General features: G+C 40.4%; 1 protein-coding gene across 1 annotated transcript; it reads right to left on the bottom strand.

The window, feature by feature from the left end:
* Positions 1-218: 218 nt before the first annotated feature.
* Positions 219-21,680, bottom strand: LOC139405238 (cytochrome P450 3A27-like). Its single transcript, XM_071147675.1, has 13 exons — positions 21,440-21,680; positions 18,271-18,364; positions 17,878-17,930; positions 16,272-16,371; positions 15,924-16,037; positions 11,647-11,735; positions 8,014-8,162; positions 7,722-7,849; positions 7,219-7,297; positions 4,497-4,657; positions 3,111-3,337; positions 2,815-2,977; positions 219-1,237 (listed from the first exon to the last, which is right to left on the bottom strand). The coding sequence occupies exons 1-13, from the start codon at positions 21,511-21,513 to the stop codon at positions 1,112-1,114; spliced, it is 1,557 nt and encodes a 518-aa protein (XP_071003776.1). The 5' UTR covers positions 21,514-21,680; the 3' UTR covers positions 219-1,111.
* Between the last annotated feature and the right edge of the window lie 778 nt (positions 21,681-22,458).

The following is a 22,458-nucleotide window of genomic DNA, read 5'->3' as shown; positions in this document are numbered from 1 at the left end:
GTGGAGTGGTTGAAAAACTAGTTTTAATGACTCCAACCTAAGTGTATTTAAACTTGTGTTGTGTGCCTCCAATCAAGTTGATTTGTGAATTTTCCTAAGAGATTGGTTTAGATGAAGAAATTTGAATTCAACAGTGAGCTTCAACCAACATGCCTACAGTAGACTATCATCTATAATGTTTTGTCTTATGAATGTTAATGAATACACAGACGACCTTGTTCATTAGTGTGATGATTTTATTGGTCTGTGATGATTAAAGTTAAAACCAAGCAGCTGCAGGGATCATCTCAACAGACAGTAAAGATTCTATTTTGGAATGACTGGACAGCAGAACACCCAGAGGAACAGAATGAGAGTACAGTTCTAGAGAACACCAGCTAGAGTTCTACATTCTAGGAGAATTCCAGCCACCAGCCAGTAGTGTGCAGGATCCAGACATGACATCATGCCATGGATTTAATACCCCCTGGTGTCTAACTTTAACAAGACATGTACCTCTATTGCATCCATAGTATTAATATCTCTCTTTTATCTGGTGGAAATGGGTTACTGAGTCCTACTCAAACCAAGCATGAGACTGAGACCAGGCTTCAATCCCAGCGCTTTGTCAGTTATGTGCCATTTTAAAGGTCATTTCTGATTGAACTGACTGAACTGAACATTCATTGTGTGTGTGACTGTTTGAGGTTGTGGACAGGTGTCTTTTATACTGATAACAAGTTCAAACAGGTGCCATTAATACAGGTAACGAGTGGAGGACAGAGGAGCCTCTTAAAGAAGAAGTTACAGGTCTGTGAGAGCCAGAAATCTTGCTTGTTTGTAGGTGACCAATACTTATTTTCCACCATCATTTGCAAATAAATTCATAAAAAATCCTACAATGTGATTTTCTGGATTTTTTTCTCATTTTGTCTGTCATAGTTGAAGTGTACCTATGATGAAAATTACAGGCCTCTCGTCTTTTTAATTGGGAGAACTTGCACAATTGGTGGCTGACTAAATACTTTTTTGCCCCACTGTATATGGTAGGGTTCTCCAGGGTAGGGTAGGGTGGGGGGCTCTAGGGTAGGGTGGGGTGCTCTAGGGTAGGGTGGGGTGCTCTTGCATTTGGTCACGTTGTTGGACTCTTCAGAGAGGTGGCGGGGGTGTTGCTAAGGGTGTTGCTACGGGGCTCCAGCCTCAGTTTGATTGGTCGTTTTGGCATCAGCAAACCCTGGTTGTCAATCTCCAAAGGGATCTATAGAGAATAACAGACCGTGTTAAAACAGGTGGTGACCATGTTAAAACAGGTGGTGACCATGTTAACAGGTCCATGTTAAAACAGGTGGTGACCATGTTAAAACAGGTGGTGACCATGTTAACAGGTCCATGTTAAAACAGGCGGTGACCATGTTAACAGGTCCATGTTAAAACAGGTCCATGTTAAAACAGGCGGTGACCATGTTAAAACAGGTGCTGACCATGTTAACAGGTCCATGTTAAAACAGGTGATGACCATGTTAAAACAGGCGGTGACCATGTTAACAGGTCCATGTTAAAACAGGTCCATGTTAAAACAGGTGGTGACCATGTTAACAGGTCCATGTTAAAACAGGTGGTGACCATGTTAAAACAGGTGGTGACCATGTTAACAGGTCCATGTTAAAACAGGTGGTGACCATGTTAACAGGTCCATGTTAAAACAGGTGGTGACCATTTTAACAGGTCCATGTTAAAACAGGTGGTGACCATGTTAAAACAGGTGGTGACCATGTTAAAACAGGTGGTGACCATGTTAACAGGTCCATGTTAAAACAGGCGGTGACCATGTTAAAACAGGTGGTGACCATGTTAAAACAGGTGGTGACCATGTTAAAACAGGTGCTGACCATGTTAAAACAGGCGGTGACCATGTTAACAGGTCCATGTAAAAACAGGTCCATGTTAAAACAGGTGGTGACCATGTTAAAACAGATGGTGACCATGTTAAAACAGGTGGTGACCATGTTAAAACAGGTGGTGACCATGTTAACAGGTCCATGTTAAAACAGGCGGTGACCATGTTAAAACAGGTGCTGAACATGTTAAAACAGGCGGTGACCATGTTAACAGGTCCATGTAAAAACAGGTCCATGTTAAAACAGGTGGTGACCATGTTAAAACAGGTGGTGACCATGTTAAAACAGGTGGTGACCATGTTAAAACAGGTGGTGACCATGTTAACAGGTCCATGTTAAAACAGGCGGTGACCATGTTAAAACAGGTGGTGACCATGTTAAAACAGGTGGTGACCATGTTAACAGGTCCATGTTAAAACAGGCGGTGACCATGTTAAAACAGGTGATGACCATGTTAACAGGTCCATGTTAAAACAGGTGGTGACCATGTTAACAGGTCCATGTTAAAACAGGCAGTGACCATGTTAAAACAGGAGGTGACCATGTTAAACAGGTGGTGACCATGTTAAAACAGACGGTGACCATGTTAAAACAGACGGTGACCATGTTAAAACAGGTCCATGTTAAAACAGGGTGGTGACCATGTTAAAACAGGTCCATGTTAAAACAGGTGGTGACCATGTTAAAACAGGTGGTGACCATGTTAAAACAGGTGGTGACCATGTTAACAGGACCATGTTAAAACAGGTGGTTACCATGTTAAAACAGGTGGTGACCATGTTAACAGGACCATGTTAAAACAGGTGGTTACCATGTTAAACAGGTGGTTACCATGTTAAAACAGGTGGTGACCATGTTAAAACAGGTGGTGACCATGCTGAAACAGATACTGATGTTTAATGATGTCATATTCTGTCTGCTCAGGTGAGCGTCTCACCTCGGTCTCGTCGCAGACGGAGAAAGTGAAACTCTGGAGGATCTCGACCATGGCCAGTTTCATCATTATCATGGCGAAGCGCATCCCGATACAGTTCCTGGGCCCCGCCCCAAATGGCATGTACGTGTACGGATCAATAGGCTCCTTGTTCTCCTTACTGAACCTGAACAGGGGGAGGGCAGACACATTACACATTGTATTGTAGTTGATTTGTGGTTGTGTTATTGTTGTACTGTGGTTGTATTAATAATAAGGTTGTGTTGTGGTTGGATTGTGGTTACGGTGCGGTCCAGTACCTCTCTGGTTTGAACTCCTCAGGGTCAGACCAGATCTCTGGGTCACGGTGGAGGGTCCACGTGGGAACCAGGACAACGCAGTCTTTGGGGATGACGATGCCGTTGATCTCCACCGTCTTCTTGGCGACCCTCTCCAGTCGCGGGGCGATGGGGTACAGTCTCAGAGACTCGTTCAACACACAGTCCAAATAGTCCATCTGCATCAGAGCTTCGTACTGGATTGGAGCCTGCACCGTGGTTACATACAAATCAGAACCTCACCACATCTGTTGGAGAACACAGTATCTATTTCCTCCTGCAGTTTGGTCATGGTGTGGGGATTACCTTGTTGGGGAACACAGTATCTACTTCCTCCTGCAGTTTGGTCATGGTGTGGGGGTTACCTTGTTGGGGAACACCGTATCTATCTCCTCCTGCAGTTTGGTCATGGTGTGGGGGTTACCTTATTGGGGAACACAGTATCTATCTCCTCCTGCAGTTTGGTCATGGTGTGGGGGTTACCTTGTTATGGAACACAGTATCTATTTCCTCCTGCAGTTTGGTCATGGTGTGGGGGTTACCTTGTTATGGAACACAGTATCTATTTCCTCCTGCAGTTTGGTCATGGTGTGGGGGTTACCTTATTGGGGAACACAGTATCTATCTCCTCCTGCAGTTTGGTCATGGTGTGGGGGTTACCTTGTTATGGAACACAGTATCTATTTCCTCCTGCAGTTTGGTCATGGTGTGGGGGTTACCTTGTTGGGGAACACAGTATCTTTCTCCTCCCGCAGTTTGGTCATGGTGTGGGGGTTACCTTGTTGGGGAACACAGTATCTATCTCCTCCTGCAGTTTGGTCATGGTGTGGGGGTTACCTTGTTGGGGTGCACAGTATCTACCTCCTCCTGCAGTTTGGTCATGGTGTGGGGGTTACCTTGTTGGGGAACACAGTATCTACCTCCTCCTGCAGTTTGGTCATGGTGTGGGGATTACCTTGTTGGGGAACACAGTATCTACCTCCTCCTGCAGTTTGGTCATGGTGTGGGGGTTACCTTGTTATGGAACACAGTATCTATTTCCTCCTGCAGTTTGGTCATGGTGTGGGGGTTACCTTGTTGGGGAACACAGTATCTATCTCCTCCTGCAGTTTGGTCATGGTGTGGGGGTTACCTTGTTGGGGAACACAGTATCTACCTCCTCCTGCAGTGTGGTCATGGTGTGGGGGTTACCTTATTGGGGAACACAGTATCTACCTCCTCCTGCAGTTTGGTCAAGGTTTGGGGGTTACCTTGTTGGGGAACACAGTATCTATCTCCTCCTGCAGTTTGGTCATGGTGTGGGGGTTACCTTGTTGGGGAACACCGTATCTATCTCCTCCTGCAGTTTGGTCATGGTTTGGGGGTTACCTTGTTGGGGAACACCGTATCTATCTCCTCCTGCAGTTTGGTCATGGTGTGGGGATTGGTTGCCAGGTTATAGGCCAGGAAACTCATAGTAGTGCTGCTGGTCTCGTAGCCACCGAAGATGAAGATAATGGCCTGAGACAAGATCTCATGATCAGTCAGTCCTGTGGAGGGAGGGAGAGACGGAGAGAGAATATGTAGATTACAGGTGTGTGTTTGAAACAGTAATTTACAGGTGTGTGTTTGTAACAGGTGTGTGTTTGAAACAGTAATTTACAGGTGTGTGTTTGTAACAGTAGTTTACAGGTGTGTGTTTGTAACAGAAATTTACAGGTGTGTGTTTGAAACAGTAATTTACAGGTGTGTGTTTGTAACAGGTGTGTGTTTGTAACAGTAATTTACAGGTGTGTGTTTGTAACAGTAGTTTCCAGGTGTGTGTTTGTAACAGTAGTTTCCAGGTGTGTGTTTGTAACAGGTGTGTGTTTGTAACAGTAGTTTCCAGGTGTGTGTTTGTAACAGGTGTGTTTGTAACGGCAGTTTGCAGGTGTGTGTTTGTAACAGGTGTGTGTTTGTAACAGTAGTGTACAGGTGTGTGTTTGTAACAGTAGTTTACAGGTGTGTGTTTGTAACAGTAGATTACAGGTGTGTGTTTGTAACAGTAGTTTACAGGTGTGTGTTTGAAACAGTAATTTACAGGTGTGTGTTTGTAACAGGTGTGTGTTTGTAACAGTAATTTACAGGTGTGTGTTTGTAACAGTAGTTTACAGGTGTGTGTTTGTAACAGGTGTGTGTTTGTAACAGTAGTTTCCAGGTGTGTGTTTGTAACAGTAGTTTACAGGTGTGTGTTGGTAACAATAGTTTCCAGGTGTGTGTTTGTAACAGTAGTTTACAGGTGTGTGTTTGTAACAATAGTTTACAGGTGTGTGTTTGTAACAGTAGTTTACAGGTGTGTGTTTGTAACAGGTGTGTGTTTGTAACAGTAGTTTACAGGTGTGTGTTTGTAACAGGTGTGTGTTTGTAACCGTAGTTTCCAGGTGTGTGTTTGTAACAGTAGTTTACAGGTGTGTGTTTGTAACAGTAGTTTACAGGTGTGTGTTTGTAACAGGTGTGTGTTTGTAACAGTAGTTTACAGGTGTGTGTTTGTAACAGGTGTGTGTTTGTAACAGTAGTTTACAGGTGTGTGTTTGTAACAGTAGTTTACAGGTGTGTGATTGTAACAGTAGTTTACAGGTGTGTGATTGTAACAGTAGTTTACAGGTGTGTGTTTGTAACAGTAGTTTACAGGTGTGTGTTTGTAACAGTAGTTTACAGGTGTGTTGGTAACAATAGTTTCCAGGTGTGTTGGTAACAATAGTTTCCAGGTGTATGTTTGTAACAGTAGTTTCCAGGTGTGTGTTTGTAACAGTAGTTTACAGGTGTGTTGGTAACAATAGTTTCCAGGTGTGTGTTTGTAACAGTAGTTTACAGGTGTGTGTTTGTAACAGGTGTGTGTTTGTAACAGTAGTTTACAGGTGTGTGTTTGTAACAGGTGTGTGTTTGTAACAGTAGTTTACAGGTGTGTGTTTGTAACAGGTGTGTGTTTGTAACAGTAGTTTCCAGGTGTGTGTTTGTAACAGTAGTTTACAGGTGTGTTGGTAACAATAGTTTCCAGGTGTGTTGGTAACAATAGTTTCCAGGTGTATGTTTGTAACAGTAGTTTCCAGGTGTGTGTTGGTAACAATAGTTTCCAGGTGTGTGTTTGTAACAGTAGTTTACAGGTGTGTGTTTGTAACAGTAGTTTACAGGTGTGTGTTTGTAACAGGTGTGTGTTTGTAACCGTAGTTTACAGGTGTGTGTTTGTAACAGGTGTGTGTTTGTAACAGTAGTTTACAGGTGTGTGTTTGTAACAGTAGTTTACAGGTGTGTGATTGTAACAGTAGTTTACAGGTGTGTGATTGTAACAGTAGTTTACAGGTGTGTGTTTGTAACAGTAGTTTACAGGTGTGTGTTTGTAACAGTAGTTTACAGGTGTGTTGGTAACAATAGTTTCCAGGTGTGTTGGTAACAATAGTTTCCAGGTGTATGTTTGTAACAGTAGTTTACAGGTGTGTTGGTAACAATAGTTTCCAGGTGTGTGTTTGTAACAGTAGTTTCCAGGTGTGTGTTTGTAACAATAGTTTCCAGGTGTGTTGGTAACAATAGTTTCCAGGTGTATGTTTGTAACAGTAGTTTCCAGGTGTGTGTTTGTAACAGTAGTTTACAGGTGTGTTGGTAACAATAGTTTCCAGGTGTGTGTTTGTAACAGTAGTTTACAGGTGTGTGTTTGTAACAGGTGTGTGTTTGTAACCGTAGTTTCCAGGTGTGTGTTTGTAACAGTAGTTTACAGGTGTGTGTTTGTAACAGTAATTTACAGGTGTGTGTTTGTAACAGGTGTGTGTTTGTAACAGTAGTTTCCAGATGTGTGTTTGTAACAGTAGTTTACAGTTGTGTGTTTGTAACAGTAGTTTACAGGTGTGTGTTTGTAACAGTAGTTTACAGGTGTGTGTTTGTAACAGTAGTTTACAGGTGTGTGTTGGTAACAATAGTTTCCAGGTGTGTGTTTGTAACAGTAGTTTACAGGTGTGTGATTGTAACAGTAGTTTACAGGTGTGTGTTTGTAACAGTAGTTTCCAGGTGTGTGTTTGTAACAGTAGTTTACAGGTGTGTGTTTGTAACAGTAGTTTACAGGTGTTTGTTCGGCAGGTACCTTTAGACTGTTCCTCTCCTGTCTTTGTGTCGTTGCCTTTCTGAGAGTCGATCATCAGCTGTAAGAAATCCACCCGACTCTGCGAGCAGAATGAAATTAGGTCAAATATGTCCAATCACAGCCAACACAATAAGATTCTAATGGATCTGGTCCAATCACAACCAACACAATCAGATTCTAATGGATCTGATTCCAATCACAACCAACTCAATAAGATTCTAATGGATCTGGTCCAATCACAACCAACACAATCAGATTCTAATGGATCTGATTCCAATCACAACCAACACAATCAGATTCTAATGGATCTCGTCCAATAATAATCAACACAAACAGATTCTAATATGAATGAAGATATTTGGGTCCCAGTAATAGTGTTTTTCCATTCCGACATGATATCGATTTGGACATTCCATATTGGTGAAGAATATTACAGTACAAATATAAATGTACAGATGAAAATATCAACATAACAATCAAATATAAATATAAAACATGTTTACGGTAGAGTTCCCAGTGTCACGTCCAGATTTGATCTTAGCCAGCGAGGTGTAAAAGAAGTCCAACACCGCAGTCGGGAAGAAAGAAAACTTCATCTTCTCCAAGATAGGACCAGTGAAGGGAAAAAACACTGCAGAACGAGAGGAGGGGAGGAGGAGGAGGGGAGGGAAGAAGAGAGGAAGAGAGGAGGACGGGAGAGGAGGAGAGGAGTTGAGGATGGAAGAGGAGAGGAAAGTTTTATAAAAAGGTACACACGATTATAAAGAACAACTTTGTGTCTGTGTGTGGTCTCACAGATTAGGAGGAACAGTGGGTTGAACAGATTAAACTTGAACATCTTCTTGACGTTGGAGACGAAGGGGTCTGAAGGGTTGTTCAGAGAGTCAATGTCCACACTGAAGGCTGTGCTGGTGACCACATCCATACTGTAGGGCCCAAAGAACCTGCAACACAACCAGAATTACACACCTACTGACCATACAACTAGTGACCACAACTAGAGAACACAACTAGTCACCACCAACTACTGACCACCAACCACACAACCACTGACCACACAACCACTGACCACACAACTAGAGACCACAACTACTGACCACAACTACACAACTACTGACCACAACTACTGACCACACAACTACGGACCACAACCACAAAACTACAGACCACAAAACTACCGACCACACAACTACAGACCACACAACTACAGACCACAAAACTACCGACAACACAACTACGGACCACACAACTACTGACCACAACTGCACAATGACTGACCACAACTATTGACCGCAACTACTGACCACACAACCACTGGCAACAACTGCTGACCACACAACTAAAACAAATCAAATGTATTTGTCACACAACTTGCCAGCTGCAACAGAGCCTGGACTCGAACCAGGATCTCTAGTGGCACTGTGATGCTTTAGACCACTTGGGAGGCTCCGGATGACTGGAGTCTTTGACAAGTTTTGGGGCTCTGACAACGCCTAGTATATAGGTCCTGGATGACACTGTTGAAGTCGGAAGCCAAGCCAAATACATTTAAACTCGGTTTTTCACAATTCTTGACATTTAATCCTAGTAAAATGTCCCTGTCTTGGGTCAGTTAGGATCACCACTTTATTTTAAGAATGTGAAATGTCAGAATAATAGTATAGAGAATTATTTATTTCAGCTTTATTTCATTCATCACATTCACAGTGGGTCAGAAGTTTACATACACTAAATTAGTATTTGGTAGCATTGCCTTTAAATTGTTTAACTTGGGTCAAACGTGTTGGGGTAGCCTTCCACAAGCTTCCAACAATAAGTTGGGTGAATGTTGGCCCATTCCTCCTGACAGAGCTGGTGTAACTGAGTCAGGTTTGTAGGCCTCCTTGCTCGCACACGCTTTTTCAGTTCTGCCAACACATTTTCTATATGATTGAGGTCGTGGCTTTGTCATGGCCACTCGTGTACCTTGACTTTGTTGTCCTTAAGCCATTTTGCCACAACTTTGGAAGTATGCTTGTGGTCAATGTCCGTTTCGAAGACCCATTTGCGACCAAGCTTTAACTTCCTGACTGATGTCTTGAGATGTTGCTTCAATATATCCACATAATTTTCGTTCCTCATGATGCCATCTATTTTGTGAAGTGCACCAGTCCCTCCTGCAGCAAAGCACCCCCCACAACATGATGCTGCCACCCCCCGTGCTTCACGGTTGGGATGGTGTTCTTCGGCTTGCAAGCCTCCCCCTTTTTCCTAACCGACTTGCCAAAACTATAGCTTGTTAACAAGACATTTGTGGACTGGTTGAAAAGCGACCATGACTCCTACCTAAGTGTATGTAAACTTCCGACTTCAACTGTAGGTCCTGGATGGCAGGAAGTTTGGCCCCAGTGATGTATTGGTCTGTACGCACTACCCTCAGTAGTGCCTTATGGTAAGATACTGAGAAGTTACCATACAAGGTGGTGATGCAACCGGTCAGGATGCTCTCGATGGTGCAGTTGTAGAACTTTTTTTGAGGATCTGGGGACCAATGCCATATCTTTTCAGTCTCCTTAGGGGGGGAAAGGCATTTGTCGTGCCCTCTTCACGACTGTCTTGGTGTGTTTGGACCATGTTAGTTTGTTGGTGATGTGGACACCAAGGAACTTGAAACTCTCAACCCACTTCACTACAGCCCCGTCGATGTGAATGGGAACGTGTTCGGTCCTCCTTTTTATTTTTTATTCCAGCTACTTTGTCTTGCTCACATTAAGGGAGAGGTTGTTGTCTTGGCACCACACTGCCAGGTCTCTGACTTCCTCCCTATAAGCTGTCTCATCGTTGTCGGTGATCAAGCCTTCCACTGTCTTCTCATCAGCAAACTTAATGATGGTGTTGGAGTCGTGCCTGGTCATGCAGTCGTGGGTGAACTGGGAGTACAGGATGGGTCTAAGCACAAACCCATGCGGGGCCCCCGTGGAGAGGATCAGCGTGGCGGATGTGTTGTTACCTACCCTCACCACCTGGGGGCGGCCCATCAGGAAGTCCAGGATCCAGTTGCAGAGGGAGGTGTTTAGTCCCAGGGTTCTTAGCTTAGTGATGAGCTTTGTGGGCACTATGGTGTTGAACGCTGAGCAGTAGTCAATGAACAGCATTCTCACATAGGTGTTCCTTTTGTCCATGTGGGAAAACACAGTGTGGAGTGCAATCGAGATTGCATCATCTGTGGATCAGTTGGGGCGGTATGTGAATTGGAGTGGGTGTAGTGTTTCCGAGATGATGGTGTTGATGTGAGCCACGGCCAGCCTTTCAAAGCACTTCATGGTTACCAACGTGAGTGCTATGGATCTGTTGGCGCAGTATGCTAGTCATGTAGGCAGGTTACGTTCGTTTTCATGGGCACAGGGACTATGGCGGTCTGCTTGAAACATGTAGGCATTACAGACTCGGACAGGGAGAGGTTGAAAATGTCAGTGAAGACACTTGCCAGTTGGTCAGGACATGCTCTGAGTACACATCCTGGTAATCCGTCCTGCCCTGCGGTTGACTGGTAGATATTAGATCAAACGGATTTAAGTTAAAGTCCCCGGCCACACCGCTCATGGCCTTATTTTTGTATATTTTTATTTGACCTTTAATTAACTAGGCAAGTCAGTTAAGATTACATTTTATTTGACCTTTAATTAACAGGTCAGTTAAGATTACATTTTTATTTTCAATGATACTGTCCCTTATACAGCTTATCATGAGGTGCTCTACCTCAGGCCAAGAGTGTGGTCGGGGGCGTCGGGTTGTGGTGGTAAATAGACTGCTACGATACTATTGGTCGGGGGCGTCGGGTTGTGGTGGTAAATAGACTGCTACGATACTATTGGTCGGGGGCGTCGGGTTGTGGTGGTAAATAGACTGCTACGATACTATTGGTCGGGGGCGTCGGGTTGTGGTGGTAAATAGACTGCTACGATACTATTGGTCGGGGGCGTCGGGTTGTGGTGGTAAATAGACTGCTACGATACTATTGGTCGGGGGCGTCGGGTTGTGGTGGTAAATAGACTGCTACGATACTATTGGTCGGGGGCGTCGGGTTGTGGTGGTAAATAGACTGCTACGATACTATTGGTCGGGGGCGTCGGGTTGTGGTGGTAAATAGACTGCTACGATACTATTGGTGAAATCTTGGTAGATAGTGTGGTCTACAGCTTATCATGAGGTACTCTACCTCAGGCCAAGAGTGTGCAAAGCTGTTATCAAGGCAATGGGTGGCTATATGTGTGTGTGTGTGTGTGTGTGTGTGTGTGTGTGTGTGTGTGTGTGTGTGTGTGTGTGTGTGTGTGTGTGTGTGTGTGTGTGTGTGTGTGTGTGTGTGTGTGTGTGTGTGTGTGTGTGTGTATTATAATCAAGACTCAGAGTTGTAAGGTGAAAAGCCAGAGGTTAGGAATCAGGACTCACTCCTTCACTTCGATGGTCTGGTCTTTATCTGCCTGCTTCTTCATTCCATTCAGCAGGTTAGCAGAGTGCTGCTTCATGATACCAAACATCTAGAGGAGAGAGATAGAGGTAGAGAGAGAGAGAGAGGTAGACAGACAGCAGTAGAGAGCAGTAGAGAGGTAGAGAGAGAGAGAGAGGTAGTGAGACAGCAGTAGAGAGGTAGAGAGAGAGAGAGAGAGGTAGAGAGACAGCAGTAGAGAGCAGTAGAGAGGTAGAGAGAGAGAGAGAGAGAGAGGTAGAGAGACAGCAGTAGAGAGTTAGAGAGAGAGAGAGAGGAGAGACAGCAGTAGAGAGCAGTAGAGAGGTAGAGAGAGGTAGAGAGACAGCAGTAGAGAGGTAGAGAGAGAGAGAGAGAGAGAGAGAGAGAGAGAGAGAGAGGGAGACAACAGTAGAGAGCAGTAGAGAGGTAGAGAGAGAGATAGGTAGAGATACAGCAGTAGAGAGCAGTAGAGAGGTAGAGAGAGAGAGGTAGAGAGAGAGACAGCAGTAGAGAGCAGTAGAGAGGTAGAGAGAGAGAGAGAGGTAGAGAGACAGCAGTAGAGAGGTAGAGAGAGAGAGAGAGAGAGAGAGAGAGAGAGAGAGAGAGAGAGACAGCAGTAGAGAGCAGTAGAGAGGTAGAGAGAGAGAGAGAGGTAGAGAGACAGCAGTAGAGAGGTAGAGAGAGAGAGAGAGAGGTAGAGACAGCAGTAGAGAGCAGTAGAGAGGTAGAGAGAGGTAGAGAGACAGCAGTAGAGAGTTAGAGAGGTAGCGAGAGGGGGAGAGAGAGAGAGGTAGAGACAGCAGTAGAGAGGTAGAGAGAGAGAGAAGTAGAGATACAGCAGTAGAGAGCAGTAGAGAGGTAGAGAGAGAGAGGTAGAGAGACAGCAGTAGAGAGCAGTAGAGGTAGAGAAAGAGAGAGAGGTAGAGATACAGCAGTAGAGAGGTAGAGAGAGAGAGGTAGAGAGAGAGGTAGAGAGACATCAGTAGAGAGCAGTAGAGAGGTAGACAGAGAAAGAGGTAGAGAGAGATGGAAAGATATAATTAAAAACAGAGAAAACTAGATTCCAACTCCATGCAAATGCCCATGATTTTGGATTGAGATGTTTGACGAGCAGGTGTCCACATACTTTTGTTGATTTCGTGTATATACTGCAGACAGACCGACCATTTGGAAATTGCTTCCAAGGATGAACCAGACTTTTGGAGGGCTACATTTTTTTTTCTGAGGTCTTGGCCGATTTCTTTTGATTTTCCCATGATGTCAAGCAAAGAGACACTGAGTTTGAAGGAAGGCCTTGAAATACATCCACAGGTACACCACCAATTTACTCAAATGATGTCAATTAGCCTATCAGAAGCTTCTAAAGCCATGACAGAATTTTCTGGAATATTCCAAACTTAAAGGCACAGTCAACTTAGTGTGTGTGAACTTCTGACCCACTGGAATTGTGATATAGTGAATTATAAGTGAAATAATCTGTCTGTAAACAATTGTTGGAAAAATGTACTTTTGTCATTCACAAAGTAGATGTCCTCACCGACGATTCTATCAACATAATGTACATGATGTCTATACATCCCATCACATTAGGGGAGGCAGGTAACCTAGTGGCTAGGACAGGAAGGTTGCTTTATCGAATCCCCGAACTGACAAGGTAAAAACCATTTGTTCTACCCCTGAAAAGGGCAGTTAACCCACTGTTCCTAGACCAGTTAACCCACTGTTCCTAGACCAGTTAACCCACTGTTCCTAGACCAGTTAACCCACTGTTCCTAGACCAGTTAACCCACTGTTCCTAGACCAGTTAACCCACTGTTCCTAGACCAGTTAACCCACTGTTCCTAGACCTGTTAACCCACTGTTCCTAGACCAGTTAACCCACTGTTCCTAGACCAGTTAACCCACTGTTCCTAGACCAGTTAACCCACTGTTCCTAGACCAGTTAACCCACTGTTCCTAGACCAGTTAACCCACTGTTCCTAGACCAGTTAACCCACTGTTCCTAGACCAGTTAACCCACTGTTCCTAGACCAGTTCACCCACTGTTCCTAGACCAGTTAACCCCACTGTTCCTAGACCAGTTAACCCACTGTTCCTAGGCCGTCATTGTAAATAAGAATTTGTTTGTAACTGAATTGCCTAGTTAAATAAAGGTAAAATCCATTTTAAAAAGATATCCTTTTATATTATATTTTATACTCAAGACTTCGACGTTGCTCATCCTAATATTTCTATATTTCTTAATTCCATTATTTTACTTTTTAGACTTGTGTGTATTGTTGTGTCTTGTTTGATATTACTGCACTGTTGGAGCCAGGAACAGAAACATGTCACTACACCCATAACTGCTAAATATGTGTTTGTGACTAATACAATTTGATTTGATTTAGGTTTGAGTTCATAACAAGCGATAACGAGTTAATAGTTTATAACAAGTTATAAAGAGTTTATAACAAGCTATAATGAGTTAATAGAGTTTAAAACAAGCTATAAAGAGTTTATAAAGAGTTTATAACAAGCTAAAAAGAGTTTATAAAGAGTTTATAACAAGCTATAATGAGTTTATAAAGAGTTTATAACGAGCTATAATGAGTTAGTTCATAACAAGCTAAAATTAGTTTAAATAGAGTTTATAACAAGCGATAACGAGTTAATAGTTTATAACAAGTTATAAAGAGTTTAAAACAAGCTATAATGAGTTAATAAAGAGTTTATAACAAGCTATAATTAATTTATAAAGAGTTTATAACAAGCTATAATGAGATTATAAAGAGTTTATAACAAGCTATAAAGAGTTAGTTTATAACAAGCTATAATGAGTTAATAAAGAGTTTATAACAAGCTATAATGAGATTATAAAGAGTTTATAACAAGCTATAATAAGTTAATAAAGAGTTTATAACAAGCTATAATGAGTTTATAAAGAGTTTATAACAAGCTATAATGAGTTTAGAAAGAGTTTATAACGAGCTATAATGAGTTAGTTTATAACAAGCTATAATGAGTAAGTAAAGAGTTTATAACAAGCTATAATGAGTTTATAAAGAGTTTATAATGAGCTATAATGAGTTAGTTTATAACAAGCTATAATGAGTTAGTTTCTAACAAGCTATAATGAGTTAATAGTTTATAACAAGCTATAATGAGTTAGGAAAGAGTTTATAACAAGCTATAATGAGTTAGTAAAAAGTTTATAACAAGCTATACTGAGTTAATAGTTTATAACAAGCTATAATGAGTTAATAGTTTATAACAAGCTATAATGAGTTAATAGTTTATAACAAGCTATAATGAGTTAGGAAAGAGTTTATAACAAGCTATAATGAGTTAATAGTTTATAACAAGCTATAATGAGTTAGGAAAGAGTTTATAACAAGCTATAATGAGTTAATAGTTTATAACAAGCTATAATGAGTTAATAGTTTATAACAAGCTATAATGAGTTAGTAAAGAGTTTATAACAAGCTATACAGAGTTTATAACGAGCTAAAATGAGTTAGAGAGTTTATAACAAGTTAAATTGAGTTAGTAAAGAGTTTATAACGAGCTATAATGAGTTAATAGTTTATAACAAGCTATAAAGAGTTTATAACAAGCTATAATGAGTTAGTAAACAGTTTATAACAAGCTATAATGAGTTAGTAAACAGTTTATAACAAGCTATAATGAGTTAGTAAACAGTTTATAACAAGCTATAATGAGTTAGTAAACAGTTTATAACAAGCTATAATGAGTTAGTAAACAGTTTATAACAAGCTATAATGAGTTAATAGAGAGTTTATAACAAGCTATAATTAATTTATAAAGAGTTTATAACAAGCTAAAATTAGTTTATAAAGAGTTTACATCAAGCTATAATGAGTTTGAGGAGTTTATAATAAGCTATGAGTTAGTAAAGAGTTCATAACAAGCTATAAGTTGTTTATATAAAGCTATAATGAGTTAATAAAGTGTTTATAACAAGCTATAAAGTGTTTCTAACGAGCTATAATGAGTTAATTAAGTGTTTATAACGAGCTATAATGAGTTAATTAAGTGTTTAACGAGCTATAATGAGTTAATTAAGTGTTTATAACAAGCTATAATGAGTTAATTAAGTGTTTATAACAAGCTATAATGAGTTTATAGAGTTTATAACAAGCTATAATGAGTTAATGAAGAGTTATAACATATATAACATATAACATATATAACATATATAATGAGTTTATAACAAGTTGATAAACATAGAAAGGGAGAGATGGACGGATGGTTCTACCTCTTTCAGTCGTCCAGAGGTAAAGGAAGGTGAGAGGACACTGCGGATCCGTCTCCATGTATCGTCCTCGGCAATGGACACCGCGTCAAACAGCTCACCGTTCAGAATGATGTTCTTAAACAACAGTTGTATTAATTATATGATTTAATAATGATCACAGTATTTACATAATATTCACACTACTTTAAAATGTATGAATAATGAATGCCACAAAAAATGAATAAATAATATCAGTCATAATGTTAGGATTATAATTATTCAGATTATTATTAGGGGTGTGTGTATGTGTGTGTATGCGTGTGCGTGTGTGTGTGTGTGTGTGTGTGTGTGTGTGTGTGTGTGTCTCACCCTGCGGTTGGTAAAGATGTTGTAACACTCTTTAATCAGGACGGTCTTGATCATGCTTTTGTCCATGATACACAGAACAGGCTGCCTCCCATCATAGATCCTTCACAGAGGAGAAACACACACCTGGCTTTATGGTACACAGAACAGACTGCCTCCCATCATAGATGCTTCACAGATCCTCCCGTCATAGATCCTTCACAGAGGCATTTCATTAAGTTACAGCCTTATTCTAAAATGGATTAAATAAAATAAAAAAATCATAAATCTACACACAATACCCCATAATGACATCACAATACCCCATAATGACATCACAATACCCCATAACGAGAAGAGAAAAACAGAAATACCTTAGTTAAATAAGTATTCAGACCGTTTGCTAAGAGACTGAAAATTGAGCTCAGGTGCATTTTGTTTCTATTGGTCATGCTTGAGATGTTTCTCCAATTTGATTGGAGTACACCTGTGGTAAATTCCATTGATTGGACATGATTTGGAAAGGCAAACACCTGTCTTTTTAAGGTTCCACAGTTGACAGAGCATGTCAGAGCAAACGCCAAGCCATGAGGTCGAAGATGGCAGAACCTTCCAGGAGGAGAACCATATCTACAGCACTCCACCAATCAGGCCTTTATGGTAGAGTGGCCAGACGGAAGCCACTCCTCAGTAAAAAGGCACATGACAGCCCGCTTGGAGTTTGTCAAAAGGTAACTAAAGACTCTCAGACAATGAGAAACAAGATTCTCTAGTCAGATGAAATCAAGATTAAACTCTTTGGCCTGAATGCCAAGGTTCACGTCTGGATGAAACATGGCACCATCCCTTTGGTGAAGCATGGTGGTGGCAGCATCATTATGTTGGGATGTTTTTCAGCGGCAGGGACTGGCAGACTAGTCAGGATTGAGGGAAAGATGAACAGAGCAAAGTTTAGAGAGATCCATGATGAAAGTCTGCTCAAGACCTCAGACTGGAGTGAAAACAAACAGGTTTTGCTTTGTCATTATGGGGTATTGTGATGTCATAATGGAGTATTGTGTGAGTAGATTGATGAGGAAAAAAACGATTAAATCCATTTTAGAATAAGGCTATAATGTAAATAAATGTGGAAGAAAGTGAAGGTTGTCTGGATGCACCTACAATCCTACATGATAAACAGAACAGACTCCCTCCCATCATAGATCCTTCACAGAGGAGAAACACACCTGGCTTTAACCACTATATATATATACACCTACATGGTACACAGAACAGACTGAAACACACCTGGCTTTAACCACTATATATCCACCTACATGGTACACAGAACAGACTGCCTCCCATCATAGATCCTTCACAGAGGAGAAACACACCTGGCTTTAACCACTATATATCCACCTACATGGTACACAGAACAGACTGCCTCCCATCATAGATCCTTCACAGAGTAGAAACACAGACACACATTTAACCACCTCATATAAAACTACAAAGAAAACAGTAGTCGAGTTGTTGTTGATATTATTACTATCATTCCTCATTATTACATGACAGCTCCAGCAGGTGATGAATTGAAAGAGCATAGTACAGTTGTGAGTCATCCTAGTACGGTACAGCCAACTGAACTCACCCCCAGATTCTCCCGTACTTCTGATAGCACTCTGTGTCAAAGTTAGTGATGCCCTGTAGAGAGAGAGAGAGAGAGAGAGAGAGAGAGAGAGAGAGAGAGAGAGAGAAAATAGCTGATTCATGCCCTAGGAGGTCGTGTAGGTGTGTCCTACAGCTGAACAGAGAACACACCTGAAACAGGTGAGGGTTGAGGAGGGTTTGTTATTTTATATGGTCCCCAGGGTCAATAACACAACTTCTAGACTGATCATGTCTCAAATTACCTAGTATTTATCTATTGTTAAAACAACTGGCTAGTCCTCTTTTTCCTTCTCAATTCATTGTATTACATAGGAGAACAATAACACTGTTGTTTAAAATATGAGAGAGATATTTATTCTGAATGGGTACTAACCTTTCTATACCCCATCATTGTACCAAAGTAAGGTAGGGGTTTGGGACCAGGGATACCCATCTTAGTGAATACACCATAGGGCCAGTACCCGTACCTGTTTACACACACACACACATACACACACACACACACACACACACACACACACACACACACACACACACACACACACACACACTGTAAATAGTAATATGTTCTAGAGAAGTCAGATTAAGTAAAATATCTGTAAATAACCAAGTGTTTCTGTATATAACCATGTTATTCAGTGTATAACCATGTTATTCTGTATATAGCCATGTTATTCTGTATATAGCCATGTTATTCTGTATATAGCCATGTTATTCTGTACATAACCATGTTATTCTGTACATACCTATTTTATTCTGTATATAACCATGTTATTCTGTATCTAGCCATGTTATTCTGTATTTAACCATGTTATTCTGTATATAGCCATGTTATTCTGTATATAGCCATGTTATTCTGTACATAACCATGTTATTCTGTACATACCTATTTTATTCTGTATATAACCATGTTATTCTGTATATAGCCATGTTATTCTCTATATATAGCCATGTTATTCTGTATATAGCCAGGTTATTCAGTATATAACCATGTTATTCAGTTTTTAGCCATGTTATTCTGTATAAAACCATGTTATTGCGTATATAACCATGTTAATCTCTAAATAACCATGCTATTCTGTGTATAACCATGTTATTCAGTTTTTAGCCATGTTATTCTGTATAAAACCATGTTATTGCGTATATAACCATGTTAATCTCTAAATAACCATGCTATTCTGTGTATAACCATGTTATTCAGTTTTTAGCCATGTTATTCTGTATAAAACCATGTTATTGCGTATATAACCATGTTCATCTCTAAATAACCATGCTATTCTGTGTATAACCATGTTATTCAGTTTTTAGCCATGTTATTCTGTATAAAACCATGTTATTGCGTATATAACCATGTTAATCTGTATATAGCCATGTTACTCTCTATATAAACATGTTATTCTGTATACAACCATGTTATTCTGTTTTTAGGCATGTTATTCTGTATATAACCATGTTAATCTCTAAATTACCATGCTATTCTGTGTATAACCATGTTATTTAGTACATAACCATGTTATTCTGCATATAACCATGTTATTCTGTATATAGCCATGTTACTCTGTATATAACCATGTTAATATGTATATGTTATTATGTATATAGCCATGTTATTATGTATATAGCCATGTTATTATGTATATAGCCATGTTATTATGTATATAGCCATGTTATTCTGTTTTTAACCATGTTATTCTGTATATCAAATCAAATCAAATTTATTTATATAGCCCTTCTTACATCACCTGATATCTCAAAGTGCTGTACAGAAACCCAGCCTAAAACCCCAAACAGCAAGCAATGCAGGTGTAGAAGCACGGTGGCTAGGAAAAACTCCCTAGAAAGGCCAAAACCTAGGAAGAAACCTAGAGAGGAACCAGGCTATGTGGGGTGGCCAGTCCTCTTCTGGCTGTGCCGGGTGGAGATTATAACAGAACATGGCCAAGATGTTCAAATGTTCATAAATGACCAGCATGGTCGAATAATAGTAAGGCAGAACAGTTGAAACTGGAGCAGCAGCACGGTCAGGTGGACTGGGGACAGCAAGGAGTCATCATAACCATGTTAATCTCTAAATAACCATGCTTTTCTGTGTATAACCATGTTATTTAGTACATAACCATGTTATTCTGTATATAACCATGGTATTCTGTATATAGCCATGTTACTCTGTATATAGCCATGTTATTCTGTATACAACCATGTTATTCTGTTTTTAGCCATGTTATTCTGTATATAACCATGTTAAACTGTACATAACCATGTTATTCTGTATATAGCCATGTTACTCTCTATATAGCTATGTTATTCTGTATACAACCATGTTATTCTGTTTTTAGCCATGTTATTCTGTATATAACCATGTTAAACTGTACATAACCATGTTATTCTGTATATAACCATGCTAATCTCTAAATAACAATGCTATTCTGTGTATAACCATGTTATTTAGTACATAACCATGTTATTATGTATATAACCATGGTATTCTGTATATAACCATGTTATTCTGTATATAACCATGTTTTTCTGTATATAACCATGTTATTCTGTATATAGCCATGTTACTCTGTATATAACCATGCTAATCTCTAAATAACCATCCTATTCTGTGTATAACCATGTTATTCTGTATATAACCATGTTTTTCTGTATATAACCATGTTATTCTGTATATAGCCATGTTACTCTGTATATAACCATGTTTTTCTGTATATAGCCATGTTATTCTGTATATTAACATGTTACCATTGTGACACAGCCTGATCTGTTTCACCTGTCTATTGAGCCTTTTCCAGAACATGTGTGGCCATGATACATTGCAGGAAGGTCTGCAAGATGAGTGCACTCTTTATGTGGGTTTGGGTCATCAGACACCATTAGACATGCACCTGTCTGGGGAGTGGACATGGCTGTTTATTTTGGTAGCAGTGGTATGGTCTAATATATACTGTTGCTATGGTTACACCTCTTGGGATTTTACCAGAACATGAGTGTTCCTTTCAGAGGAGTTAGCAGGATGACATGTACTGGTTATTTCTATGGACTGTTGCTATTGTTATACAACTTGGGATTTTATCAGAACATGAGTGTTCCTTTCAGAGGAGTTAGCAGGATGACATGTACTGGTTATTTCTATGGACTGCTGCTATGTTCCTACATTCACCTGTCCTAGTCGAGAACATGTCTGTATTGTTGAACTATTGCTGTGGCTCTAAAGTTTCCAAGCCCTAAAGTGAAACCAAACTAAACTTAGTGCAAGGCAATAAGATAACGGTGGTTAAATGCCAGATGGGATTGAGTCCTTTAGAGGAGTTACTATGGGTGTCACGTAAGGAGGACAGCTGTATAAGAAGTGTTTGCCAAGACTGGAAAAGTTGTTGTTTTCAATGAACCAGCTCGCTCTGCTTTTAATACAAGTCTTAATACAAGTCTATTTGAACTCACAGGCTCCGGAATTTGTGAAATATTATTGACTGATTATTTCCACGACATAAACTACGATGCATGTGACAAATAACATTTGATTTGATGTAAGTCCTTACACTACAATGAGGGTGATGAGGAGGGCCAGGAGGGTCCAAGTCTCAGCGGAGAAGTATGGCAGAAAACTCATCATCTTTTCCCCCGTTTCGGATTCCTGCTGGTTCTGAAAACAAAGGCTCCGTTTCCTCTCAGGTTCGTTCACTTCTCCGATGTCGACTACCGACCGCTGCTCTTCTCCGTGCTCTGTTTGAGACCGTGCAGGTTGCAAGTGATTATTATATCCTGTCGGAAAAGCACCTGTGTGATGCTAGCTAGAATAAGGTTGAGCAACAATGGAATTTGCGTTTTGCCTTCAAAATAAGAGTCCAATATTGAAACGGATGCAAACAGATACAAATCATGTAATAATGCCATATTTGGATGAGATAATGCTAAACAAAGATAATAAGTAGTTCATTTGACACACAAAAAAATTGTTGAAGTCCCACTGTGGCTGTATTAGAATTGCATTGAGGCAGACTTCTACTGCACTTTACAGCATTACCTCTGTATCTTGGGTCCATGAAATGTGAAGAGTTTACACAAACAATTGTGTCATAGCTCATATTGCAGGACTTTAACTGTGGGAAATCACCTCACAAGTACATAGGTAAGAATGTACATTAAAATATGAATGGTCAATAGGCACTATAGGCTGAACTGGGAGGAAATCAACTCACGATGCAGTAATGGTAGATATTAGCTCTATGTGAACTGGGAGGAAATCACCTCACTATGCAGTAATGGTAGATAGTAGCTCTATGTGAACTTTGCTCTATTCTCTACACTGTGTTTATGAATGCAGAAAGTACAAGAGCTGTAAAATGTGGAAAGTGGATTAATAGTTTGTAATGGGACCTGGGCTGTGTATTTACATCCAACGGCCACACAGGGGCGGTATTGGGATCTGAAAAGAAACGTGTGTGGATTACCAAGTCGTCACACTACAATTAGGCCTAGCTGAATGAAATTATAAATACAGTATGTCTTGATAACTAACACAAATCAATCTATATTGATTGTTCTCATGTATATTTGT

The sequence above is a fragment of the Oncorhynchus clarkii genome, unplaced genomic scaffold (assembly GCF_045791955.1).
Source record: "Oncorhynchus clarkii lewisi isolate Uvic-CL-2024 unplaced genomic scaffold, UVic_Ocla_1.0 unplaced_contig_6271_pilon_pilon, whole genome shotgun sequence".
Classification (NCBI taxonomy): domain Eukaryota; kingdom Metazoa; phylum Chordata; class Actinopteri; order Salmoniformes; family Salmonidae; genus Oncorhynchus; species Oncorhynchus clarkii.
The sequence above is the reverse complement of the archived record's forward strand: the minus strand, read 5'-3'. Positions and strand labels throughout refer to the sequence as shown.